Source organism: Chiloscyllium punctatum, chromosome 4 (assembly GCF_047496795.1).
Source record: "Chiloscyllium punctatum isolate Juve2018m chromosome 4, sChiPun1.3, whole genome shotgun sequence".
Classification (NCBI taxonomy): domain Eukaryota; kingdom Metazoa; phylum Chordata; class Chondrichthyes; order Orectolobiformes; family Hemiscylliidae; genus Chiloscyllium; species Chiloscyllium punctatum.
In genome coordinates this window covers 6,072,264-6,100,249 of record NC_092742.1, presented here as the reverse complement: position 1 = coordinate 6,100,249, position 27,986 = coordinate 6,072,264, and the positions used below count along the sequence as shown (strand labels likewise).

The 27,986-nt window shown below is 50.3% G+C and overlaps 1 protein-coding gene across 1 annotated transcript in view; it reads left to right on the top strand.

The window, feature by feature from the left end:
* Positions 1–20,071: 20,071 nt before the first annotated feature.
* The window catches only part of LOC140475902 (coiled-coil domain-containing protein 170-like), a 61,102-nt gene continuing 53,187 nt past the window's right edge, over positions 20,072–27,986 (top strand). The window contains exons 1-2 of the mRNA XM_072567830.1: positions 20,072–20,080; positions 20,184–20,426. Coding sequence (XP_072423931.1) covers positions 20,072–20,080; positions 20,184–20,426 — 252 coding nt within the window. The remainder of the gene's footprint in view (positions 20,081–20,183; positions 20,427–27,986) is intronic.

Genomic DNA, 27,986 nt, shown 5'->3' with positions numbered 1-27,986 from the left:
GTCCTGGAATGTTTGATCGGGACAGGGACTAGAGAGCTTTGCTCTGTATCTAACCCCGTGCTGTCCCAATCCTGGGAGTGTTTGATGGGGACAGAGTAGAGAGAGATTTACTCTGTATCTAACCCCATACTGTCCCTGTCCTGCGAGTGTTTGATCGCGACAGGGAATAGAGAGCTTTACTCTGTATCTAACCCCGTGCTGTCCCTCTCCCTGGGAGTGTTTGATGGGGTACAGAGTAGAGGAAGCTTTACTCTGTATCCGACCCCGTGCTGTCCCTGTCCCTAGGAGTATTTGATGGGGTACAGAGTAGAGGAAGCTTTACTCTATATCTAACCCTGTGCTGTCCTTGTCCTGGGAGTGTTTGATTGGGGGACAGTGTAGAGGGAGCTTTACTCTGTATCGAACCACGCGCTGTCCTTGTCCTGGGAGGGTTTGTTGGGGACAGTGTAGAGGAAGCTTTACTCTGTATCTAACCCCGTGCTGACCCTGTCCTGGGAGTGTTTGATGGGGACAGTGCAGAGGAAGCTTTACTCTGTATCTAATCCCGTGCTGTCCATATCCTGGGAGTGTTTGATGGGGACAGTGTAGAGCGAGCTTTACTCAGCTCGTGCTGACTCTGTCCTGGGAGTGTTTGATGGGGGCAGTGTAGAAGGTACTTTACTCTGTATCTAACCCCGTGCTGTCCCTCTCTCTTTCCCTGGGAGTGTTTGATGGGGGACAGAGTAGAGAGAGCTTTATTCTGTATCTAACCCTGGGCTGTTCCTGTCCTGGGAGTGTTTGATGGGGACAGAGTAGGGGGAGCTTTACTGTGTATCTAACCCTGTGCTGTCCCTGTCCCTGGGAGTGTTTGATGGGGACAGAGTAGAGGAAGCTTTACTCTGTATCTAACCCCGTGCTGTCCCTGTCCCTGGGAGTATTTGTTGGGGACAGTGTAGAGGCAGCCTTACTCTGTATCTGACACTTTGCTTTCCTTGTCCTGGGAGTGTTTGATGGGGACAGAGTAGAGCAAGCCCTACTATGTATCTAATCCCGTGCTTTCCCTGTCCCTGGGAGGGTTTGTTGGGGACAGTGTAGAGGAAGCTTTACTCTGTATCTAACCCCGTGCTGTACTGGGAGTGTTTGATGGGGACTGTGCAGAGGGAGCTGTACTCTTTATGTAACGCTGTGCTGACCCTGTCCTGGGAGTGTTTGAAGGGGGACACTATAGAGGGAGCTTCACTCTATATCTAACCCCGGGCTGTCCCTGTCCTGGGAGTCTTTGAGGGGGACAGAGTAGAGAGAGCTTTACTCTGTATCTAACCCCGCGCTGTCCCAGTCCCTGGGAGTGTTTGATGGCGACAGAGTAGAGAGAGCTTTACTCTGTATCTAACCCCGTGCTGACCCTGTCCTAGGAGTGTTTGATGGGGACAGAGTAGAGGCAGCTTTACTCTGTATCTAACCCCGTGCTGTCCCTGTCCAGGGAGTGTTTAATGGGAACAGTGTAGATGGTGCTTTACTCTGTATCTAACCCCGTGCTGTCCCTATCCCTGGGAGTTTTTGATGCGGACAATGTAGATGCAGCTTTACTCTGTATCTAACCCGGTGCTGTCCCTGTCCTGGGAGTGTTTGATGGGGACAGTGTCGAAGGAGATTTACTCTGTAACTAACCCCATGCTGTCCCAGTCCTGGGAATGTTTCATCGGGATAGGGAATAGAGAGCTTTACTCTGTATCTAACTCCGTGCTGTCCCTGTCCTGGCAGTGTTTTGATGGGGACAGAGTAGAGGGAAGCTTTACTCTGTATCTAACCCCGTGCTGTCCCTGGCCCTGGGAGTGTTTGATGGGGACAGTGTAGAGGCACCTTTACTCTGTATCTTATCCCATGCTGTCCCTATCCTGGGAGTGTTTGATGGGGGACAGTGTAGAGGGAAGCTTTACTCTGTATCTAACCCCGTGCTGTCCCTGTCCTGGGAGTGTTTGATTGGGAGACAGTGTAGAAGGTGCTTTACTCTGTATCTAACCCCGTGCTGACCCTGTTCCTGGGAGTATTTGATTGGGGGACAGAGTCGAGGGAATTTTACTCCGTATCTAACCCTGTGCTGATCCTGTCCTGGGAGTGTTTGAGGGGGGCCACTATAGAGGGAGCTTTACTCTGTATCTAACCCTGTGCTGTCCCTGTCCCTGGGAGTGTTTGATGGGGACAGTGTAGAGGGAGCTTTACTCTATATCTAACCTGGTGCTGTCCCTGTCCTGGAAGTGATTGATGGGGGTCAGAGTAGAGGGAGATTTACTCTGTATCGAACCCCGTGCTGTCCCTGTACCTGGGAGGTTTTGATGTGGACAGAGTAGAGAAAGCTTTACAGAGTAGAGGAAGCTTTACTCTGTATCTAACCCCATGCTGTCCCTTTCCTGGGAGTGTTTGATCGGGACATAGGAGAGGAAGCTTTACTCTGTATCTAACCCAGCGCTGTCCCAGTCCCTGGGAGTGTTTGATGGGGACAGAGTAGAGAAAGCCTTTCTCTGTATCTAACCCTGTGAAGTCCCTGTCCCTGGGAGTGTTTGTTAAGGACAGTGTAGAGGCAGCTTTACTCTGTATCTAATCCCGTGCTGTCCCTATCCTGGGATTGTTTGATGGGGGACAGTGTAGAGGGAAGCTTTACTCTGTATCTAACCCCGTGCTGTCCCTGTCCTGGGAGTGTTTGATGGGGACAGGGAAGAGGGAGCTTTACTCTGTATCTAACCCCGTGCTGTCCCTGTCCTGGGAGTGTTTGATGGTGTACAGTGTAGAAGGCGCTTTACTCTGTACCTAACCCTGTGCTGTCTCTGTCCCTGGGATGGTTTGTTGGGGACAGTGTAGAAGGAGCTTTACTCTGTATCTAACCCCGTGCGGTCCTGGGAGTGTTTGATGGGGACTGAGTAGAGGAAGCCTTACTCTGTATCTAATCCCGTGCTGTCCCTGTCCTGGGAGTGTTTGTTGGGGACAGTGTAGAAGGAGCTTTACACTGTATCTAACCCCATGCTGTCCCGGTCCTGGGAGTGTTTCTTGGGGACAGAGTAGAGAGAGCTTTACTCTGTATCTAACCCCGTGCTGTCCCTGTCCTGGGAGTGTTTCTTGGGGACAGAGTAGAGAGACTTTACTCTGTATCTAACCCCATGCTGTCCCGGTCCTGGGAGTGTTTGATGAGGACAGTGTAGAAGGTGCTTTACTCTGTATCTAACCCCGTGCTGACCCTGTCCCTGGGAGTATTTGATGGGGACAGTGTAGAAGGTGCTTTACTCTGTATCTAACCCCGTGCTGACCCTGTCCCTGGGAGTATTTGATTGGGGGACAGAGTCGAGGGAACTTTACTCCGTATCTAACCCCGTGCTGTCCCGGTCCTGGGAGTGTTTGTTTGGGGGACAGTGTAGAGGTAGCTTTACTCTGTATCTAACCCCGTGCTGACCCTGTCCCTGGGAGTATTTGATGGGGACAGTGTAGAAGGTGCTTTACTCTGTATCTAACCCCGTGCTGACCCTGTCCCTGGGAGTATTTGATTGGGGGACAGTGTAGAGGTAGCTTTACTCTGTATCTAATCCCGTGCTGTTCTGGGAGTGTTTGTTGGGGACTGTGCAGAGAGAGAGTTATACTCTGTATCTAACCCTGTGCTGACCCTGTCCTGGGAGTGTTTGAGGGGGGACACTCTAGAGGGAGCTTTACTCTGTATCTAACCCTGTGCTGTCCATGTCCTGGGAGTGTTTGTTGGGAATTGTGTAGAGTCGAGGGAGCTGTACTCAGTATCCCATCCCGTACTGTCCTTGTCCTGGGAGTGTTTGATGGGGTACAGTGTAGAAGGCGCTTTACTCTGTATCTAACCCTGTGCTGTCTCTGTCCCTGGGAGGGTTTGTTGGGGACACTGTAGAGCAAGCTGTACTCTGTACCTAACCCCGTACTGTGCTGGGAGTGTTTGATGGGGACAGTGTAGTGAGAGCTTTACTCTGTATCTAACCCCATGCTGTCCCTGTCCTGGGAGTGTTTGATGGGGACAGAGTAGAGGAAGCTTTACTCTGCATCTAACCCCGTGCTGTCTCTGTCCTGGGAGTGTTTGATGGGGGAGAGAGTAGAGGAAGCTTTATTCTGTATCTAAACCCCTGCTGTCCCTGTCCCTGGGAGGTTTTGATGGGGACAGTGTAGAATGAGCTTTACTCTGCATCTAACCCCGTGCCGTCCCTGTCCTGGGATTGTTTGATGGGGCCAGAGTAGAGCAAGTCCTACTCTGTATCTAATCCCATGCTGTCCCTATCCTGGGAGTGTTTGATGGGGACAGTGTAGAGTAAGCTTTACTCTGTATCTAACCCCGTGCTGTCCCTGTCCCTGGCAGTGTTTGATTGGGGGACAGAGTAGAGGAAGCTTTACTCTGCGTCTAACCCCGTGCTGTCTCTGTCCTGGGAGTGTTTGATGGGGGAGAGAGTAGAGGAAGCTTTACTCTGTATCGAACCCTGTGCTGTCCCTGTCCCTGGGAGTGTTTGATGGGGGAGAGAGTAGAGGAAGCTTTACTCTGTATCTAAACCCCTGCTGTCCCTGTCCCTGGGAGGTTTTGATGGGGACAGAGTAGAGTGGGCTTTACTCTGTATCTAGCCCCGTGTTGTCCCTGTCCCTGGGAGTGTTTGATGGGTACAATGTAGAGGGATCTTTACTCTGTATCTAACCCTGCACTGTCCCAGTCCCTGGGAGTGTTTGATGGGGACAGTGTAGAGAGAGCTTTACTCTGTATCTAACCCCGTGCTGTTCCTATCCTGGGAGTGTTTGATGGGAATAGTGTAGAGGGAGCTTTACTCTGTATCTAACCCTGTGCTGTCCCTGTCCCTGGGAGTGTTTGATGGGGGACAGAGTAGAAGGAGCTTTACTCTGTATCTAACCCTGTGCTGTCCCTATCCTGGGAGTATTTGATTGGGGGACGGAGTCGAGGTAACTTTACTCTGTATCTAATCCCGTGCTGTTCTGGGAGTGTTTGTTGGGGACTGTGCAGAGAGAGAGTTATACTCTGTATCTAACCCTGTGCTGACCCTGTCCTGGGAGTGTTTGAGGGGGGACACTCTAGAGGGAGCTTTACTCTGTATCTAACCCTGTGCTGTCCCTGTCCTGAGAGTGTTTGATGGGAATTGTGTAGAGAAAGCTTTACTCTGCATCGGAACACGTGATGTCTCTGTCCTGGGAGTGTTTGATGGGGACAGAGTAGAGGGAGCTGTACTCAGTATCCCATCCCGTACTGACCTTGTCCTGGGAGTGTTTGATGGGGTACAGTGTAGAAGGCGCTTTACTCTGTATCTAACCCTGTGCCGTCCCTGTCCTGGGATTGTTTGAAGGGTACAGAGTAGAGCAAGCCCTACTCTGTATCTAATCCCGTGCTCTCCGTATCCTGGGAGTGTTTGATGGGGTCAGTGTAGAGAGAGCTTTACGCTGTATCTAATCCTGTGCCGTCCCTGTCCCTGGGAGTGTTTGATGGGTACAATGTAGAGAGTCTTTACTCTATATCTAACCCAGCGCTGTCCCAGTCCCTGGGAGTGTTTGATGGGGACAGAGTAGAGAGAGCTTTACTCTGTATCTAATCCCGTGCTGTCCCTATCCTGGGAGTGTTTGATGGGAATAGTGTAGAGGGAGCTTTACTCTGTATCTAACACCGTGCTGTACCTGTCCCTGGGAGTATTTGATTGGGGGACAGTGTAGAGAGAGCTTTACTCTGTATCTAATCCCGTGCTGTTCTGGGAGTGTTTGTTGGGGACTGTGCAGAGAGAGAGTTATACTCTGTATCTAACCCTGTGCTGACCCTGTCCTGGGAGTGTTTGAGGGGGGACACTCTCGTGGGAGCTTTACTCTGTATCTAACCCTGTGCTGTCCCTGTCCCTGGCAGTGTTTGATTGGCGGACAGAGTAGAGGGAGCTGTACTCAGTATCCCATCCTGTACTGACCTTGTCCTGGGAGTGTTTGATGGGGTACAGTGTAGAAGGCGCTTTACTCTGTAACTAACCCTGTACTGTCCTGGGAGTGTTTGATGGGGACTGTGCAGAGGGAGATGTGTTCTGTATCTAACCCTGTGCTGATCCTGTTCTGGGCATGTTTGAGGGAGGACACTATAGAGGGAGCTTTACTCTGTATCTAACCCCGTGCTGTCCCTGTCCCTGGCAGTGTTTGATTGGGGGACAGAGTAAAGGAAGCTTTACTCAGTATCTAAACCCCTGCAGTCCCTGTCCCTGGGAGTGTTTGATGGGGACAGTGTAGAATGAGCTTTACTCTGTATCTAACTCAGTGCCGTCCCTGTCCTGGGATTGTTGGATGGGGACAGAGTAGAGCAAGCCCTACTCTGTATCTAACCCCGTGCTGTCCCTATCCTGGAAGTGTTTGATGGGAATAATGTAGAGGAGGCTTTACTCTGTATCTAACCCCGTGCTGTCCTTGTCCTGGGAGTGTTTGATTGGGGGACAGTGTAGAAGGTGCTTTACTCTGTATCTAACCCCGTGCTGACCCTGTCCCTGGGAGTATTTGATTGGGGGACAGAGTAGAGGTAACTTTACTCTGTATCTAATCCCGTGCTGTTCTGGGAGTGTTTGTTGGGGACTGTGCAGAGAGAGATTTATACTCTGTATCTAACCCTGTGCTGTCCATGTCCTGGGAGTGTTTGATGGGAATTGTGTAGAGTAAGCTTTACTCTGTATCAGGCCACGTGCTGTCTCTGTCCTGGGAGTGTTTGATGGGGACAGAGTAGAGGGAGCTGTACTCAGTATCCCATCCCGTACTGACCTTGTCCTGGGAGTGTTTGATGGTTTACAGTGTAGAAGGCGCTTTACTCTGTATCTAACCCTGTGCTGTCTCTGTCCCTGGGAGGGTTTGTTGGGGACTTTGTAGAGCCAGCTTTACTCTGTATCTAACCCCGGACTGTCCTGGGAGTGTTTGATGGGGACAGTGTAGGGGGAGCTTTACTCTGATTCTAACCCCATGCTGTCCCTGTCCTGGGAGTCTTTGAGGGGGACAGAGTAGAGCGAGCTTTACTCTGCATCTAACCCCGTGCTGTCCCTGTCCCTGGGAGTGTTTGATTGGGGGACAGAGTAGAGGGAGCTTCACTCTGCATCTAACCCTGTGCTGTCTCTGTCCTGGGAGTGTTTGATGGGGGAGAGAGTAGAGGAAGCTTTACTCTGTATCTAAACCCCTGCTGTCCCTGTCCCTGAGAGGTTTTGTTGGGGACAATGTAGAATGAGCTTTACTCTGTATCTAACTCAGTGCCGTCCCTGTCCTGGGATTGTTTGATGGGGACAGAGTAGAGCAAGCCCTACTCTGTATATAACCCCGTGCTGTCCCTGTCCCTGCGGGTGTTTGATGGGGATAGAATTTTAAGGCTTCACTCTGTATCTAACCTTGTGCTTTACCTGTCCCTGGGAGTGTTTGATGGGTTCTGTGCAGAGGGAGTTGTATTCTGTATCTAACCCCGGGCTGACCCTGTCCTGGGAGTCTTTGATGGGGACAGTTTAGAGAGAGCTTTACTCTGTATCTAACCCCGTGCTGTCCCTATCCTGGAAGTGTTTGATGGGAATAGTGTAGAAGGAGCTTTACTCTGTATCTAATCCCGTGCTGTCCCTATCCTGGGAGTGTTTGATGGGGGACAGTGTAGAAGGTGCTTTACTCTGTATCTAATCCCGTGCTGTTCTGGGAGTGTTTGTTGGGGACAGAGTAGAGCAAACCCTACTCTGTATCTAATCCCGTGCTGTCCGTATCCTGGGAGTGTTTGATGGGAACAGAGTAGAGAGAGCTTTACTATGTATCCAACCCCGTGCTGTCCCTATCCTGGGAGTGTTTGATGGGGACAGTGTAGAGGGTGCTTTACTCTGTATCTAACCCTGTGCTGTCCCTGTCCTGGGAGTGTTTGATGGGGACAGTGTAGAAGGAGCTTTACTCTGTATCTAACCCCGTGCTGACCCTGTCCCTGGGAGTTTTGATTGGGGGACAGAGTCGAGGGAAATTTACTCTGTATCTAACCCCGTGCTGTCCCGGTCCTGGGAGTGCTTGTTTGGGGGACAGTGTAGAGGTAGCTTTACTCTGTATCTAATCCCGTGCTGTTCTGGGAGTGTTTGTTGGGGACTGTGCAGAGAGAGAGTTATACTCTGTATCTAACCCTGTGCTGACCCTGTCCTGGGAGTGTTTGAGGGGGGACACTCTAGAGGGAGCTTTACTCTGTATCTAACCCTGTGCTGTCCATGTCCTGGGAGTGTTTGATGGGAATTGTGTAGAGTGAGCTTTACTCTGTATCGGACCACATGCTGTCCGTGTCCTGGGAGTGTTTGATGGGGACAGAGTCGAGGGAGCTGTACTCAGTATCCCATCCCGTACTGTCCTTGTCCTGGGAGTGTTTGATGGGGAACAGTGTAGAAGGCGCTTTACTCTGTGTCTAACCCTGTGCTGTCTCTGTCCCTGGGAGGGTTTGTTGGGGACACTGTAGAGCAAGCTTTACTCTGTATCTAACCCCGTACTGTGCTGGGAGTGTTTGATGGGGACTGTGCAGAGGGAGTTGTTCTCTGTATCTAACCCCGTGCTGTCCCTGTCCTGGGTGTGTTTGATGGGGACAGTGTAGAGGGAGCTTTACTCTGTATCTAAGCCCGTGCTGTCCCTGTCCTGGGAGTCTTTGAGGGGGACAGTGTAGAGAGAGCTTTACTCTGTAACTAACCCCGTGCTGTCCCTGTCCCTGGCTGTGTTTGATTGGGGGACAGAGTAGAGAGAGCTTTACTCTGCATCTAACCCCGTGCTGTCTCTGTCCTGGGAGTGTTTCATGGGGGAGAGAGTAGACGAAGCTTTACTCTGTATCTAGCCCCGTGCTGTCCCTGTCCCTGGGAGTGTTTGATGGGGACACTGTAGAGCAAGCTTTACTCTGTATCTAACCCCGTACTGTGCTGGGTGTGTTTGATGGGGACAGTGTAGAGGGAGCTTTACTCTGTATCTAAGCCCGTGCTGTCACTGTCCTGGGAGTCTTTGAGGGGGTCAGTGTAGAGGGAGCTTTACTCTGTAACTAACCCCGTGCTGTCCCTGTCCCTGGCTGTGTTTGATTGGGGGACAGAGTAGAGAGAGCGTCACTCTGCATCTAACCCCATTTTGTCTCTGTTCTGGGAGTGTTTGTTGGGGACTGTGTTGAGAGAGATTTATACTCTGTATCTAACCCCGGGCTGACCCTGTCCTGGGAGTCTTTGATGGAGACAGTTTAGAGAGAGCTTTACTCTGTATCTAATCCCGTGCTGTCCCGATCCTGGGAGTGTTTGATGGGGGACAGTGTAGAAGGTGCTTTACTCTGGATCTAACCCCATGCTGACCCTGTCCCTGGGACTATCTGATTGGGGGACAGAGTCGAGGGAACTTTACTCTGTATCTAACCCCATGCTGTCCCTATCCTGGAAGTGTTTGATGGGAATAGTGTAGAGGGAGCTTTACTCTGTATCTAACCCCGTGCTGACCCTGTCCCTGGGAGTATTTGATTGGGGGACAGAGTCGAGGGAACTTTACTCCGTATCTAACCCTGTGCTGTCCCTGTCCTGGGAGTGTTTGATGGGAATTGTGTAGAGTAAGCTTTACTCTGTATCGGACCACGTGCTGTCTCTGTCCTGGGAGTGTTTGATGGGGACCGGGTAGAGGGAGCTGTACTCAGTATCCCATCCCGTACTGACCTTGTCCTGGGAGTGTTTGATGGGGTACAGTGTCGATGGCGCTTTACTCTGTATCTAACCCTGTGCTGTCTCTATCCCTGGGAGGGTTTGTTGGGGACATTGTAGAGCAAGCTTTACTCTATATCTAACCCCGGACTGTCCTGGGAGTGTTTGATGGGGACAGTGTAGAGGGAGCTTTACTCTGATTCTAACCCCATGCTGTCCCTATCCTGGGAGTGTTTGATGGGGACAGAGTAGAGGGAGCTTTACTCTGCATCTAACCCCGTGCTGTCCCTGTCCCTGTCCGTGTTTGATTGGGGGACAGAGTAGAGGCAGCTTCACTCTGCATCTAACCCCGTGCTGTCTCTATCCTGGGAGTGTTTGATGGGGACAGTGTAGAGGCAGCTTTACTCTGTATCTAGCCCTGTGCTGTCCCTGTCCCTGGGAGTGTTTGATTGGGGGACAGAGTAGAGGCAGCTTCACTCTGCATCTAACCCCGTGCTGTCCCTGTCCCTGTCCGTGTTTGATTGGGGGACAGAGTAGAGGCAGCTTCACTCTGCATCTAACCCCGTGCTGTCTCTATCCTGGGAGTGTTTGATGGGGACAGTGTAGAATAAGCTTTACTCTGTATCTAACCCCGTGCCGTCCCTGTCCTGGGATTGTTTGAAGGGGACAGTGTAGAGCAAGCCTTACTCTGTATCTAATCCCGTGCTCTCCGTATCCTGGGAGTGTTTGATGGGGTCAGTGTAGAGAGAGCTTTACGCTGTATCTAATCCTGTGCCGTCCCTGTCCCTGGGAGTGTTTGATGGGTACAATGTAGAGGGATCTTTACTCTGTATCTAACCCAGCGCTGTCCCAGTCCCTGGGAGTGTTTGATGGGGACAGAGTAGAGAGAGCTTTACTTTGTATCTAATCCCGTGCTGTCCCTATCCTGGGAGTGTTTGATGGGGACAGAGTAAAGGGAGCTTTACTCTGTATCTAATCCCGTGCTGTTCTGGGAGTATTTGTTGGGGACTGTGCAGAGAGAGAGTTATACTCTGTATCTAACCCTGTGCTGACCCTGTCCCTGGCAGTGTTTGATTGGGGGACAGAGTAAAGGGAGCTTTACTCTGTATCTAACCCCGTGCTGTTCCGGTCCTGGGAGTGTTTGATGGGGACTGTGCAGAGAGAGAGTTATACTCTGTATCTAACCCTGTGCTGACCCTGTCCTGGGAGTGTTTGAGGGGGGATACTCTCGTGGGAGCTTTACTCTGTATCTAACCCTGTGCTGTCCCTGTCCCTGGCAGTGTTTGATTGGCGGACAGAGTAGAGGGAGCTGTACTCAGTATCCCATCCCGTACTGTCCCTGTCCTGGGAGTGTTTGATGGGGTACAGTGTAGAAGGCGCTTTACTCTGTATCTAACCCTGTGCTGTCTCTGTCCCTGGGAGGGTTTGTTGGGGACACTGTAGAGCAAGCTTTAGTTTGTATCTAGCCCCGTGCCGTCCCTGTCCTGGGTTTGTTTGATGGGGACAGAGTAGAGAGAGCTTTACTCTGTATCTAACCCCGTGCTGTCCCTATCCTGGGAGTGTTTGATGGGGACAGTGTAGAGGGTGCTTTACTCTGTATCTAACCCCGTGCTGTCCCTGTCCTGGGAGTGCTTGTTTGGGGGACAGTGTAGAGGTAGCTTTACTCTGTATCTAACCCCGTGCTGTCCCTGTCCTGGGAGTGCTTGTTTGGGGGACAGTGTAGAGGTAGCTTTACTCTGTATCTAACCCTGTGCTGTCCATGTCCTGGGAGTGTTTGATGGGAATTGTGTAGAGTCGAGGGAGCTGTACTCAGTATCCCATCCCGTACTGTCCTTGTCCTGGGAGTGTTTGATGGGGTACAGTGTAGAAGGCGCTTTACTCTGTATCTAACCCTGTGCTGTCTCTGTCCCTGGGAGGGTTTGTTGGGGACACTGTAGAGCAAGCTTTACTCTGTATCTAACCCCGTACTGTGCTGGGTGTGTTTGATGAGGACAGTGTAGAGGGAGCTTTACTCTGTATCTAAGCCCGTGCTGTCCCTGTCCTGGGAGTCTTTGAGGGGGACAGTGTAGAGGAAGCTTTACTCTGTAACTAACCCCGTGCTGTCCCTGTCCCTGGCTGTGTTTGATTGGGGGACAGAGTAGAGACAGCTTTACTCTGCATCTAACCCCGTGCTGTCTCTGTCCTGGGAGTGTTTCATGGGGGAGAGAGTAGACGAAGCTTTACTCTGTATCTAGTCCCGTGCTGTCCCTGTCCATGGGAGTGTTTGATGGGGACACTGTAGAGCAAGCTTTACTCTGTATCTAAACCCGTACTGTGCTGGGTGTGTTTGATGGGGACAGTGTAGAGGGAGCTTTACTCTGTATCTAAGCCCGTGCTGTCCCTGTCCTGGGAGTCTTTGAGGGGGTCAGTGTAGAGGGAGCTTTACTCTGTAACTAACCCCGTGCTGTCCCTGTCCCTGGCTGTGTTTGATTGGGGGACAGAGTAGAGAGAGTGTCACTCTGCCTCTAACCCCATGCTGTCTCTGTTCTGGGAGTGTTTGTTGGGGACTGTGTTGAGAGAGATTTATACTCTGTATCTAACCCCATGCTGACCCTGTCCCTGGGACTATCTGATTGGGGGACAGAGTCGAGGGAACTTTACTCTGTATCTAATCCCGTGCTGTTCTGGGAGTGTTTGTTGGGGACTGTGCAGAGAGAGAGTTATACTCTGTATCTAACCCTGTGCTGACCCTGTCCTGGGAGTGTTTGAGGGGGGATACTCTCGTGGGAGCTTTACTCTGTATCTAACCCTGTGCTGTCCCTGTCCCTGGCAGTGTTTGATTGGCGGACAGAGTAGAGGGAGCTGTACTCAGTATCCCATCCCGTACTGTCCCTGTCCTGGGAGTGTTTGATGGGGTACAGTGTAGAAGGCGCTTTACTCTGTATCTAACCCTGTGCTGTCTCTGTCCCTGGGAGGGTTTGTTGGGGACACTGTAGAGCAAGCTTTAGTTTGTATCTAGCCCCGTGCCGTCCCTGTCCTGGGTTTGTTTGATGGGGACAGAGTAGAGAGAGCTTTACTCTGTATCTAACCCCGTGCTGTCCCTATCCTGGGAGTGTTTGATGGGGACAGTGTAGAGGGTGCTTTACTCTGTATCTAACCCCGTGCTGTCCCTGTCCTGGGAGTGCTTGTTTGGGGGACAGTGTAGAGGTAGCTTTACTCTGTATCTAACCCCGTGCTGTCCCTGTCCTGGGAGTGCTTGTTTGGGGGACAGTGTAGAGGTAGCTTTACTCTGTATCTAACCCTGTGCTGTCCATGTCCTGGGAGTGTTTGATGGGAATTGTGTAGAGTCGAGGGAGCTGTACTCAGTATCCCATCCCGTACTGTCCTTGTCCTGGGAGTGTTTGATGGGGTACAGTGTAGAAGGCGCTTTACTCTGTATCTAACCCTGTGCTGTCTCTGTCCCTGGGAGGGTTTGTTGGGGACACTGTAGAGCAAGCTTTACTCTGTATCTAACCCCGTACTGTGCTGGGTGTGTTTGATGAGGACAGTGTAGAGGGAGCTTTACTCTGTATCTAAGCCCGTGCTGTCCCTGTCCGGGAGTCTTTGAGGGGGACAGTGTAGAGGAAGCTTTACTCTGTAACTAACCCCGTGCTGTCCCTGTCCCTGGCTGTGTTTGATTGGGGGACAGAGTAGAGACAGCTTTACTCTGCATCTAACCCCGTGCTGTCTCTGTCCTGGGAGTGTTTCATGGGGGAGAGAGTAGACGAAGCTTTACTCTGTATCTAGTCCCGTGCTGTCCCTGTCCATGGGAGTGTTTGATGGGGACACTGTAGAGCAAGCTTTACTCTGTATCTAAACCCGTACTGTGCTGGGTGTGTTTGATGGGGACAGTGTAGAGGGAGCTTTACTCTGTATCTAAGCCCGTGCTGTCCCTGTCCTGGGAGTCTTTGAGGGGGTCAGTGTAGAGGGAGCTTTACTCTGTAACTAACCCCGTGCTGTCCCTGTCCCTGGCTGTGTTTGATTGGGGGACAGAGTAGAGAGAGTGTCACTCTGCCTCTAACCCCATGCTGTCTCTGTTCTGGGAGTGTTTGTTGGGGACTGTGTTGAGAGAGATTTATACTCTGTATCTAACCCCATGCTGACCCTGTCCCTGGGACTATCTGATTGGGGGACAGAGTCGAGGGAACTTTACTCTGTATCTAATCCCGTGCTGTCCCTATCCTGGAAGTGTTTGATGGGAATAGTTTAGAGGGAGCTTTACTCTGTATCTAACCCCGTGCTGTCCCTGTCCTGGGAGTGTTTGATTGGGGGACAGTGTAGAAGGTGCTTTACTCTGTATCTAACCCCGTGCTGACCCTGTCCCTGGGAGTATTTGATTGGGGGACAGAGTCGAGGGAACTTTACTCCGTATCTAACCCTGTGCTGTCCCGGTCCTGGGAGTGTTTGTTTGGGGGACAGTGTAGAGGTAACTTTACTCTATATCTAATCCCGTGCTGTTCTGGGAGTGTTTGTTGGGGACTGTGCAGAGAGAGAGTTATACTCTGTATCTAACCCTGTGCTGTCCCTGTCCTGGGAGTGTTTGATGGGAATTGTGTAGAGAAAGCTTTACTCTGTATCGGACCACGTGCTGTCTCTATCCCTGGGAGTGTTTGATGGGGACAGAGTCGAGGGAGCTGTACTCAGTATCCCATCCCGTACTGACCTTTTCCTGGGAGTGTTTGATGGGGTACAGTGTAGAAGGCGCTTTACTCTGTATCTAACCCTGTGCTGTCTCTGTCCCTGGGACGGTTTGTTGGGGACACTGTAGAGCAAGCTTTACTCTGTATCTAACCCCGTACTGTGCTGGGAGTGTTTGATGGGGACTGTGCAGAGGGAGTTGTAATCTGTATCTAACCCCGTGCTGTCCCTGTCCCTGGGAGTGTTTGTTGGGGACAGTGTAGAATCAGCTTTACTCTGTATCTAACCCCGTGCCGTCCCTGTCCTGGGAGTGTTTGATCGGGGACATAGGAGAGCAAGCCCTACTCTGTATCTAATCCCGTGCTGTCCCTATCCTGGGAGTGTTTGATGGGGACAGTGTAGAGAGAGCTTTACGCTGTATCTAATCCTGTGCCGTCCCTGTACCTGGGAGTGTTTGATGGGTACAATGTAGAGGAAGCTTTACTCTGTATCTAACCCCGCGCTGTCCCAGTCCCTGGGAGTGTTTGATGGGGACAGAGTAGAGGGAGCTTTACTCTGTATCTAACCCCGTGCTGTCCCTGTTCCTGGGAATATTTGATGGGGTCAGTGTAGAGGGACCTTTACTCTGTATCTAACCCTGTGCTGTCCCTGTCCTGGGAGTGTTTAATGTGGTCAGTGTAGAGGGAGCTTTACTCTTATCTGACCCCGTGCTATCCCTGTCCCTGGGAGTGTTTGATGGGGGACAGTGTAGAGGGAGCTTTACTCTGTATCTAACTCCGTGCTGTCCCTGTCCCTGGGAGTGTTTGATGGTGTCAGTGTAGAGGGAACTTTGCTCTTTACCTAACCCCATGCTGTTCCTGTCCCTGGGAGTATTTGATGTGTTCAGTGTAGAGGGAGCTTTACTCTGTATCTAACCCCATGCAGTTCCTGTCCCTGGGAGTATTTGATGTGTTCAGTGTAGAGGGAGCTTTACTCTGTATCTAACCCTGTGCTTTCCCTGTCCCTGGGCGTGTTTGATGGGGGACAGTGTGGAGGGAGCTTCACTCTGTATCTAACCCCATGCTGTCCCTTTCCTGGGAGTTTTTGATCAGGTCAGTGTGGAGGGAGCTTTACTCTGTACCTAACGCCGTACTGTCCCTGTCCTGGGAGTGTTTGATGGGGGACAGTGTAGAGGAAGCTTTACTCTGTATCTAACCCCGTACTGTCCCTGTCCTGGGAGTGTTTGATGGGGGACAGTGTAGAGGAAGCTTTACTCTGTATCTAACCCTGTGCTGTCCCTGTCCCTGTGAGTGTTTGTCGAAATGAGAAGAAGAATTTTCCTACTGATGTTGTCAGCTATACAGAATACCATCCATCTCCCTGATCCTGGTATATAGAACAAAGAAGAAAAATAATTTACAGCCCATGAACAGGCCCTTCCGCCCTCTAATCCTGAGCCGATCCAAGTCGACTGTCTCAACCCAATTCCTAAGCATCTGTATTCCTCTGCTCCTCACGTACTCATGCATCTGTCCAGACGCACCTTAAGATTAGATTAGATTACAGTGTGGAAACAGGCCCTTCGGCCCAACAAGTCCACACCGACCCGCCGAAGTGCACCTACCCAGACCCATTCCACTACCTTTACCCCTTCACCTCATACTACAGGCAATTTAGCATGACCAATTCACCTAACCTGCACATTTTTGGTTTGTGGGAGGACACCAAAGCACCCGGAGGAAACCCAGACACGGGGAGAATGTGCAAACTCCACACAGTCAGTCGCCTGAGGTGGGAATTGAACCCGGGTCTCTGGCGCTGTGAGGCAGCAGTGCTAAACACTGTGCCACCGTGCCGCCCACAACACAATGAATTAAATGAATCTACCACCTCTGCTGGCAATGCATTCCAAACGCCCACCATCCTCTGTATGAAGTACTTGCCGCGTGTATCCCTCTTAAACGTTTTGCCTCTCACCTTGAAAGCTTGACCTCTCGTTATTGAATCCTTCACCCTGGGAAAAAGCTTATCTCGATCCACCCTGTCTGTACCCTTCATGATTTATAAACCTCAATCAGGTCCCCCCTCAATCTCCTTTTTTCTAATGAAAACAAACCTACCCTACTCAACCTCTCTTCATAGCTAGCACCTTCCATACCAGGCAACATCCTCGTAAACCTTCTCTGCACCCTCTCCAAAGCGTCCACATCCTTTTGGTAATGTGGCGACCAGAACTGTATACAGTATTCTAAATGCGGCCGAACCAATGTCCTGTACAATTTTAACATGATCTGCCAGCTCTTATACACAATACCCCGTCCAATGAAGGCAAGCATATCACATGCCTTCTTGACCACTCTATCCACCTGTGCAGCAACCTTCAGGATACAATGGACCTGCACTCCCTGATCTCTCTGCCCATCAACATTTCCCAAGGCTCTTCCATTCACTGTATAATTCGCTCTAGAAGTAGACTTGCCTAAATGCATCACCTCACAGTTGTCTGGATTGAACTCCATCTGCCACTTTTCCGCCCAACTCTCCAGTCTATCTACATCCTCCTGTATTCTCTGACAGTCCCTTATGCTTTCTGCTACTCCACCAATCTTTGTGTCATCTGCAAACTTGCTGATCATACCAACAGTGCCCTCTTCCAGATCATTTATGTATATCACAAATAACAGTGGCCCCCAACACTGACCCCTGTGGAACACCACTGGGCACCTTTCTCCATTTCGAGAAACTCCCTTCAACTACTACTCTCTGTCTCCTGTTGCTCAACCAGTTCTTTATTCACCGAGCTAGAACACCCTGCACACCATGTGACTTCACTTTCTCCATGAGTCTACAATGGGGAACCTTATCAAACGCCTTACTAAAGTCCATGTATATGACATCAACAGCCCTTCTTTCATCTATCAACTTGGTCACTTCCTCGAAGAGCTCTATTAAGTTGGTAAGGCATGATCTCCCCAGCACAAAACCATGTTGCCTATCACTGATAAGCCCATTCTTTTCCCAATATAAATAGATCCTATCCCTCAGTACCTTCTCCAGCAACTTCCCCACCCCTGACGTCAGGCTCACTGGTCTGTAGTTACCTGGAATATCCCTACTACCCTTCTTGTTCAGGGGGACAACATGAGCAACTCTCCAGTCCTCCGGCACCTCACTTGTGTTTGAGGATTCTACAAAGATATCCATCATGGCCCCAGCTATTTCCTCTCTCGCCTCCCTCAGCAACCTGGGGTAGATCCCACCCAGTCCTGGGGATTTGTCCACCTTAATATCCAGAGTAAACAAACCTCTATCTCTAATCTCAACCTTCATCAGGTCCCTCTCTCAGTGAACACTGATGCAAAGTAATCATTGAGAATCTCACCCATTTTCTCAGGTTCAACACACAACCTTCCTTCCTTATCCTTTAGTGGACCAATCCTTTCTCTAGTTACCCTGTTGCTTCTTATATAAGAATAAAAGGTCTTGGGACGCTCCTTAATTCTGCTCACTAAAGTTATTTCATGATCCCTTTTGTCCCGCTTGATTCCTCGTTTAAGATTGGTCCTACTCTCCTGATATTCCTCTAGGGCCCGTTCTGTTCTTAGCTGCCTGGACCTTATGTACGCTTCCCTTTTCCTCTTGGCTAGTTGCGCGATTTCTCCTGTCATTTACGGTTCACAAATCTTGCCTTTCCTATCCCTTGCCTGTCCTGCACTATCTTTAACCTATGTTTGAAAGCCTCCCACATCTCAAATGTGGACTTCCCTTCAAATAGCTGTGACCAATCCACATTTCCCAGCCCCCTGCCTAATTTTGATGTAATTGGCCTTGGCTCAGTTTAGTACTCTTCCCTTAGCACCACTCTCATCTTTGTCTGCACGTATTCTAAAACTTACAGAATTGTGGTCACTATTCCCAAAGAATACACCTCCCAGTGTAGTTTATGATCTGCCTCCCTGGCCAATATGCAACATAAAGTTCTTGAGCAGTAGTTTCACCAGGAAAATCCAACTTGAAACAAAATAAGATCCCAGCTGGCACACATAATCCCTATCTTGCAGGAGCACACCCTTGAGCCCATCACGTTCCAATCCTCTGAAGAGCATCCCACCCAGTCCCTCTAACCCTGCATTTCCCATGGTTAACCCACCAAGCCCGCACATCCCTGAACACTATGGGCAATTTCCTTTGGCCAATCCACCCCAGCCTGCACATCTTTGGACTGTGGGGAGTGACCCATGCAGACAGGGGGAGAATGTACAAACTCCACCCAGACAGTCGCCTGAGGCTGGAATCGAACCTGGGTCCCTGGCGCTGTGAGGCAAGCAGTCCTAATCACTGCCATTAGCCCTGAGCTGGCTGCAGCTGGCCGACCATGTACGGCATGAAATGCTGTGGACCAATTTACTCATTTTCTAACAGACAGCAGCCTCACAAATGATAACCCATTCTGTAAAAGATGCTGTAGCCCCTAATAAGATTCAATTTTCTCCTTGCCAACTGCTTCATTTGACAAGAACATTGAGTACTTTTGAAAATAATAACTTCCCTCCTCCATCCACCTTAATGCTGTGTCTCGTTTTCAGCTCTTCCTGTATAGTTTGAGTAGGACAATTTCTGGTCTGAGCTGACTCTTCTTTGTCAGTCTGGTCTAGCATCGCTGTCGAGAGCGGGGGCTGTATTATTCCACTCGAAAAGGGTCATATTCGGTGTGACAGCTGCAGGTGTGACATTTAATATATTATTGACCAAAGAGGGAAAATATCATTGCATTTACCAAGTGAGTGGAGTGTCGAGGATAGATATCACTGATAAAGCTATCTCCTTCCTGAGTCTGTAATGCTCAGACATATCAAGTCACCAGCTGAGCTGACGCAATAATACAGTTTAATTGTGTTGTTGCTGGTGTTCCATCTCATTGCTGCCTTCTAGGATGAATGAATTAAATTGAATTGAACGTATTGTCCCATGTACCGAGGCTCAGTGAAAAGCTTTGTCTTGAGAGCAATCCAGGCTGATCACAGAGTTAGGTAGTATAGATAAGTAAATAATAGGCAAACAGTGGCAAAAACAAAAACACAGGGACAGGCGAATGTTGAGAGTTTGTGAGTCTAACAACAGTCGGGTAGAACCTGTTTTGAAACCGGCTGGTGTGTGCACAAACAGCACTGTGGTGGTTCCTAAATCGCAATGGTACCTGAGGGAGAGGCCCACTGACGCTGGGTGGGTCTGGCACTGGTGGTGGTGCAATGGTGTGGAGGGGATTATCCACTCTCTTTAAGCAATCACTTTTTAAAAGTTATTATTCTTAAACTATTCATATGGTGTGGGAAACTTTTCACTGGGGTTCACTGTAAAATACACGGGACAGTAAGATCATTCATTCACAAACTGCAGTGGTTCCAGAAGGCACCTTGTCAAGGGGCAACTAGGGACGGGCAATAAATACTGGCCAGCAGTGACACCCACATCCCATCAGTGACTAAACCTGATGGTCCTTAATTCTGCTCGCTTAAGCTATTTCTTGATCCCTTTTGTCCTGCTTGATTCCTCATTTGAGATTGGTCCTACTCTCCTGATATTCCTCTAGGGCCCGGTCTGTTCTTAGCTACCTGGACATTATGTACGCTTCCCTTTTCCTCTTGGCTAGTCGCGCAATTTCTCCTGTCATTTACGGTTCACAAATCTTGCCTTTCCTATCCCTTGTTTTCAAAGGGACATGCCTATCTTGCACTATCTTTAACCTATGTTTGAAAGCCTCCCACATCTCAAATGTGGACTTCCCTTCAAATGGGATGGTAATGGTATGTTCCTGACCGTCATGTCCAGGTTGTGATGAATACTCAGGGTGTGTGCAGTGACTTGTGAATCCTGGCTCAGTCCTAACATCCACTCTCCATCTGACAGGTCACAGCACAGAAGGAGAAGCTAACCAGCAGCAAGCGGCAGGTGGAGCTCCTGACCCTGAAACTGGAGCAGCAGGAGGCCAGGGCTCCAGGCTTGGTCACAACAGCGACCGGCCATGGGGAAATGGGCAAGGAGCTTTCCAAACTGCAGCAGAAGGTGCAGAGGTTGCAGGAGGAACTGGCAGAGAGCAGGATCAGGAACCACAGCCTGAGGATGGAGTGTGCCGATATCACTGCTCTGAAAGTGAGTGTCATCGGAATAGGCCAGGGGATCCTGCAGGGAATGGGATCCAGCTGGGAGAGGGGATCCTGCAGGGAGAGGGAATGTTGCAAGGAGAGGGAATGCTGCAGGGAGAGGGGATCCAGCAGGGGGATGGGATCCTGCAGGGAGAGGGAATGTTGCAAGGAGAGGGAATGCTGCAGGGAGAGGGGATCCAGCAGGGGGATGGGATCCTGCAGGGAGAGGGGATCCAGCAGGGAGATGGAATCCAGCAGGGAGTGGGGATCCAGCAGGGAGAGGAGATCCAGCAGGGAGAGGAGATCCAGCAGGGAGTGGGGATCATGCCGGGGGAAGGGATCCAGCAGGGAGTGGGGATCCAGCAGGGAGTGGGGATCCAGCAGGGAGAGGAGATCCAGCAGGGAGACGGAATCCAGCAGGGAGAGAGGATCCAGCAGGGAGAGGGATCCAGCAGGGAAAGGAGATCCAGCAGAGAGTGGAGACCCAGCAGGGAGTGGGGTCCTGCAGGGAGAGGGGATCCTGCAGGGAGAGGAGATCCAGCAGAGAGTGGAGACCCAGCAGGGAGTGGGGTCCTGCAGGGAGAGGGGATCCTGCAGGGAGAGGAGATCCAGCAGGGAAAGGGAATGCTGCGGGGAGAGGGAATGCTGCGGGAGAGGAGATCCTGCAGGGAGTAGGGTTCCTGTGGGGGGAGGGGATTCTGCAGGGAGACAGAATCCAGCAAGGGGAGGGGATCTTGTGTGTGTAGACATCCTGATGCAATGTGGATCTGATTTCATGGTCCCACACACCTCCCCCCCCCAGCCCAGTGTTCTGGCTGCAGGCAGCCCCAGTGTCCCCTCGCCCCCCCCCCCCCCCCCCCCCCCATCCTGGCCAGGCTGGGCCGGAGGGAGGGAGTGCTGCATTGTTGGAGATGCTGTCGTCCCAGCGAGAGTGTGAGTAGAGAGTCCCCACCTCCTCGTTTGGATATGAACAGTCCTCCCATGATTCCCAGCTCGCTGCAGAGTTCCCTGGTGCCTTGGCTCATCTTTACTCCCCTGTCATCACCACTGCAAACAGCTGATCGAATCAGGTGTGGGATCTTGCTGTGCAGAAGTTTGTTTCTGGCTGAGATTCAAACGCTACAAATTGTGATCTCCTAGCTCTGGTCACAATGAAAGATGGTTTGAAGCAGAGCTGGCATTTCTGCCCATCTAACGGTAAAGTTCCCCAATTGTGTCAGATCCAGTTAACAGGCTGGAGCAGCTGTACGTAGCTCCACTCATAACTCGACTGGGAAGAGACCATATCAAAAGGCTGGAAAGACCACTTTGATTTCTTGCACTGTATGCTGTAGAAAGGTTATTGGTTTAAACAAGTGACTGTGGAAGAAGATGTTGTAGTGAGTTCCCAGAATACATTGCGTTTTCTCTGCAAGGTGGCCCTCTTCAAGAGCACATCCCTCCACTCGTTGGCTGTGTTTCCAGGACAGTTTTCCCCAATGACAGACCTCTGATTGTTTTATTTAACCAGAACCAACCATGTGCATTCAGGAGAGCTCAGCATAGGAACAACTTTTTGATTGGTCCCTGGGCAAATGACTCTGTGTTTCAACCATCCGGCTTCTGAAGGGCAACCATCACGCTCTCGCTCTCGCTCTCTCTCTCTCTCTCTTCACCCCCCCATCTCTCCCTCTTACCCCCCTCTGTCACTCCCTCTCTCTCTGTCACTCCCTCTCTCTCTGTATTTGTCTCTCCCTCTCTCCACCCCTCCATCTCTGCCCCGCCATCTCTCCCTCCCTCTCTCTCACTCTCTCTCCTCTCTCTCTGTCTCCCCCCCTCTCTCTCTCTGTCTCCCCCCCTGTCTGTATCTGCCTCCCCTCTCTCTCTCTCTCTGTCTCCCCCCCTCTCTGTCTCTCTCTTCTCTCTCTCTCTCACTCTGCCCCCCCATCTCTCCCCCACCCCCCCCTTGCTCTGTCTCCCCCTCATGATGATGGTGATGACGGTGATAATGGTGGTGGTGATGATGGTGATGATGGTCGTGATGATAGTGATGTTGATGGTGATAATGGTGGTGATGGTGCTGGTGGTGGTAATGGTGTTGATGATGGTGGTGCTGACGATGATGGTGATGATGATGGTGCTGATGGTGGCGATGATGGTGGCAATAATGGTGATGATGATGGTTGTGATGATGGTGATGATGGTGGTGGTGATGATGGTGGTGATGATGATGATTGTGGTGTTGATTATGGTGGTGGTACTGATGGTGGTGATGATGGTGCTGATGGCGGTGATGATGTTGGTGATGATGGTGATGATGATGGTGCTGATGGCGGTGCTGATGGTGGTGATGTTGTTGGTGATGATGGTGATGATGATGGAGGTGATGATGGAGGTGATGGAGGTGATGATCGTGGTGCTGATGATGATGGTGGTGATGATGGTGGTGGTGATGATGGTGGTGATGGTGGTGATGATGGTGATGATGATGGTGGTGATAATGGTGGTGCTGTTGATGGTGATAATGGTGGTGATGGTGATGGTCGAGATGGTGATGATGGTGATGATGATGGCGATGGTGGTGGTAATGGTGTTGATGATGGTGATGATGGTGGTGATGGTGGCAATGATGGTGGTGATAATGGTGGTGATTGTTACGATGATGGTGCTGATGATGGTGCTGATGATGGCAATGATGGTGATGGTGTTGGTGGTGATAATGGTGATGATGGTCGGGATGATGGTGGTGATCATGGTGATGATGGTTGTGGTGATGATGGTGATGATGATTGTGGTGATGACGGTGATGATGTTTAAGATGATGGTGGTGATGATTGTGATGATGGTGATGCAGATGGTTGGTGCTGATGATGGTGGTGATGATGGTGGTGATGAAGGTGCTGAAGGTGATGATGACGGTGATGATGGTGGTGATGATGATGGTGGTGGTGATGGTGCTGATGATGGTGATGGTGGTGGTGCTGATAATGGTGGTGATGGTGATGCTGGTGGTAATGGTGTTGATGATGGTGGTGCTGATGGTTGCGATGATGGTGGCAATGATGGTGATGATGATGGTGGTTGTGATGATGGTGATGATGGTGGCGATTATGGTGGTGATTATGGTGGTGGTGCTGATGGTGATGATGGTGATGATGATGGTGCTGATGGCGGTGCTGATGGTGGTGATGATGTTGGTGATGATGGTGATGATGATGGTGCTGATGGTGGCGATGATGGTGACAATGATGGTGGTGATGGTGGTGATGATGGTGCTGGTGATGATGGTGGTGATGATAGTGATGGTGATGATGATGGTGGTGATGGTGGTGATGATGGTGGTGGTGGTGACGATGGTGATGATAGTGATGGTGATGATGATGGTGGTGATGGTGGTGATGATGGTGGTGGTGGTGACGATGGTGATGATAGTGATGGTGATGATGATGGTGGTGATGATGCTGATGATGGTGATGATGATGGTGATGATGATGGTGGTGATGATGCTGATGATGGTGATGATGGTGGTGACAATGGTGATGATGATGGTGGTAATGATGGTGATGATCGTGGTGATGATAGTGATGATGGTAGTGATGATGGTGGTGATGGTTACGATGATGGTGCTGATGATGGCAATGATGGTGGTGGTGATGATGGTGACGATGATGGTGGTGATGATGGTGATGATGATGGTGATGACAGTGATGCTGTTGATGGTGATGATGGTGGTGATGATGTTTAAGATGATGGTGGTGATGATCGTGATGATGGTGATGCTGATGGTGGTGCTGATGATGGTGGTGAAGATGGTGGTGCTGATGATGGTGGTGATAATGCTGATGATGGTTGCGATGATGGTGATGATGGTGGTGGTGATGAAGGTGCTGATGGTGGTGATGATGGTGATGACGGTGATGATAGTGGTGATGATTATGATGATGATGGTGGTGCTGATGATGGTGGTGGTGATGCTGCTGATGATGGTGATGGTGGTGGTGCTGATAATGGTGGTGATGGTGGTGGTGATGATGGTGGTGATAATGGTGGTGGTGATGACGGTGATGATGGTCCTGATGATAGTGATGTTGATGGTGATGATGGTGTGATGGTGATGGTGGTGGTAATGGTGTTGATGATGGTGGTGCTGACGATGATGGTGCTGATGGTGGTGATGATGATGATGCTGATGGTGGCGATGATGGTGGCAATGATGGTTGTGATGATGCTGATGGTGCTGGTCATGATGGTGGTGATGATGGTGATTATGGTGGTGGTGCTGATGGTGATGATGGTGGTGATGATGTTGGTGATGATGGTGATGATGATGGTGATGGTGGTGCTGATGATGGTGATGATGTTGGTGTTGATGGTGATGATGGTGATGATGATGGAGGTGATGGCGGTGATGATCGTGGTGCTGATGGTGGCGATGATGGTGGTGCTGATGATGGTGATGATGATGGTGCTGATGATGGTGGCGATAATGGTCGCGATAATGGTGGCAATGTTGGTGGCGATGATGGTGGTGATGATGGTGCTGAGGATGGTGGTGATGATGGTGATAATGATGGTGATGACAGTGATGCTGTTGATGGTGATGATGGTGGTGATGATGATGATGGTGGTGGTGATGATGGTGATGATGTTCGTGATGATGGTGATGATGGTGGTGATGACAGTGATGCTGTTGATGGTGATGATGGTGGTGATGATGATGATGGTGGTGGTGATGATGGTGATGATGTTCGCGATGATGGTGATGATGGTGGTGATGATGTTGGTAATGATGGTGATTATGGTGGTGGTGCTGATGGTGATGATGGGGGTGATGATGGTGCTGATGGCGTTGCTGATGATGGTGATGATGTTGGTGTTGATGGTGATGATGATGGAGGTGATGGCGGTGATGATCGTGGTGCTGATGATGATGGTGCTGATGGTGGCGATGATGGTGTTGATGGTGGTGATGATGGTGACAATGAGCGTGAGGATGATGACGATGGTGATGATGGTGGTGGTGATGATGGTGATGCTGATGGTGCTGGTCATGATGGTGATTATAGTGGTGATTATGGTGGTGGTGCTGATGGTGATGATGGTGGTGATGATGTTGATGATGATGGTGCTGATGGCGGTGCTGATGATGGTGATGATGTTGGTGTTGATGGTGATGATGATGGTGATGGTGCTGATGGTGGTGATGATGGTGGCAATGATGGTGATGATGATGGTTGTGATGATGGTGGTGATGATGGTGGTGATTATGGTGGTGATGATGGTGCTGATGGTGGTGATGATGATGGTGATGATGATGGTGCTGATGATGGTGGCGATAATGGTCGCGATGATGGTGGTGATGATGGTGCTGATGGTGGTGATGATGATGGTGGTGCTGATGGTGGCGATGTTGGTGGCGATGATGGTGGCGATGATGGTGGTGATGATGGTGCTGATGATGGTGGTGATGATGGTGATAATGATGGTGATAATGATGATGATGACAGTGATGCTGTTGATGGTGATGATGGTGGTGATGATGATGATGATGGTGGGGATGATGGTGATTATGGTGGTGGTGATGGTGGTAATGATGGTGATGATGGGGGTGGTGCTGATGGTGATGATGGGGGTGATGATGGTGGTGGTGATGATGGTGATCATGATGGTGGTGGTGATTGTGGTGGTGTTGATGGTGGTAATGATGGTGATTATGGTGGTGGTGCTGATGGTGATCATGATGGTGGTGGTGATTGTGGTGGTGTTGATGGTGCTGATGATGGTGATGATGATGGTAGTGATGATGGTGATAATGATAGTGATGATGGTGGTGCTGTTGATGGTGATGATGGTAGTGATGATGATGGTGTTGATGATGGTGATGATGGTGGCGATGGTGGTGTTAACGGTGTTGATGATGGTAGTGCTGATGGTGGTGAATGATACTGATGATGGTGGTGATAGTGGTGATGATGTTGGTTATGATGGTGGTGATGCTGATGGTGATGATGGTGGTGATGATGGTGTTGATGATTGTGCTGATGACGGTGCTGATGGTGGTGATGATGATGGTGATGATGGTGGTGCTGATGATGGTGCTGATGATGATGGTGATGGTGGTGGTGATGGTGATGATGGTGATGTTGATGGTGGTTGTGAAGATGGTGATGATGGTGACAATGGTGATAGTAATGGTGATAGTAATGGTGGTGGTAATGGTGTTGATGATGGTGATGGTGACGATGGTGGTGGTGATGGTGGTGATGATGGTGATGATGATGGAGATGATGGTGATGATGTTGGTGATGATGGTGGTGCTGATGATGTTAACGGTATTGATGATGGTGGTGCTGATGGTGGTGATGCTGATAGTGATGATGGTGATGATGATGGTGATAATGATGGTGATGATGATGGTGCTGTTGATGGTGATGTTGGTGGTGATGATGATGGTGGTGATGGTCGAAATGGTGATGATGGTGATGATGATGGTGATGATGGTGGTGATGATGGCAATGCTTGTGGTGATGGTGATGGTGGTGGTAATGGTGTTGATGATGGTGGTGATGGTGATGGTGACGATGGTGATGATGGTGGCAATGATGGTGATGGTGTTGATGGTGATGATGGAGGAGATGTTAGTGGTGATTATGGTGATGATGGTGGTGATGATGGTGGTGATGATGGTGCTGCTGCTGATGGTGGTGATGATGCTGATGATGGTTGAGATGATGGTGATGATGGTGGTGATGATGGTGATGGTGGTGGTGATTATGGTGGTGGTGCCGATGGTGCTGATGGTGGTGATGATGGTGATGATGATGTTGGTGATGATGGTGATGATGATGGTGGTGCTGCTGCTGATGGTTCTGATGGTGGCGATGATGGTGATGATGATAGTTGTGATGATGGTGGTGATGATGGTGGTGATGATGTTGGTGGTGTTGATGGTGGTGATGATGGTGATGATGGTGGAGCTATTGATGGTGAAGATGATGGTGCTGATGATGGTGGCGATGTTGGTGGTGATGATGCTGATGATGGTGATGAAGATGGTGGTGGTGATGGTGATGATGATGGTGGTGATGATGGTGATAATGATGGTGATGACAGTGGTGCTGTTGATGGTGATGATGGTGGTGGTGATGATGATGATGATGGTGGGGATGATGGTGATTATGGTGGGGGTGCTGATGGTGATGATGGTGGTGTTGTTGATGGTGCTGATGATGGTGACGATGATGGTAGTGATGATGGTGATAATGATGGTGATGATGGTGGTGTTGGTAATGGTGATGATGGTGGTGCTGATGGTGCTGATGATGGTGATGATGATGATGGTGACGATGGTGGTGATGATGGTGGTGATGATGGTGCTTATGGTGGGGGTGCTGATGGTGATGATGGTGGTGTTGTTGATGGTGCTGATGATGGTGACGATGATGGTAGTGATGATGGTGATAATGATGGTGATGATGGCAGTGCTGTTGATGGTGATGATGGTGCTGATGATGGTGATGATGATGGTGTTGATGATGGTGATGATGGAGGTGTTAACGGTGTTGATGATTGTGGTGCTGATGGTGGT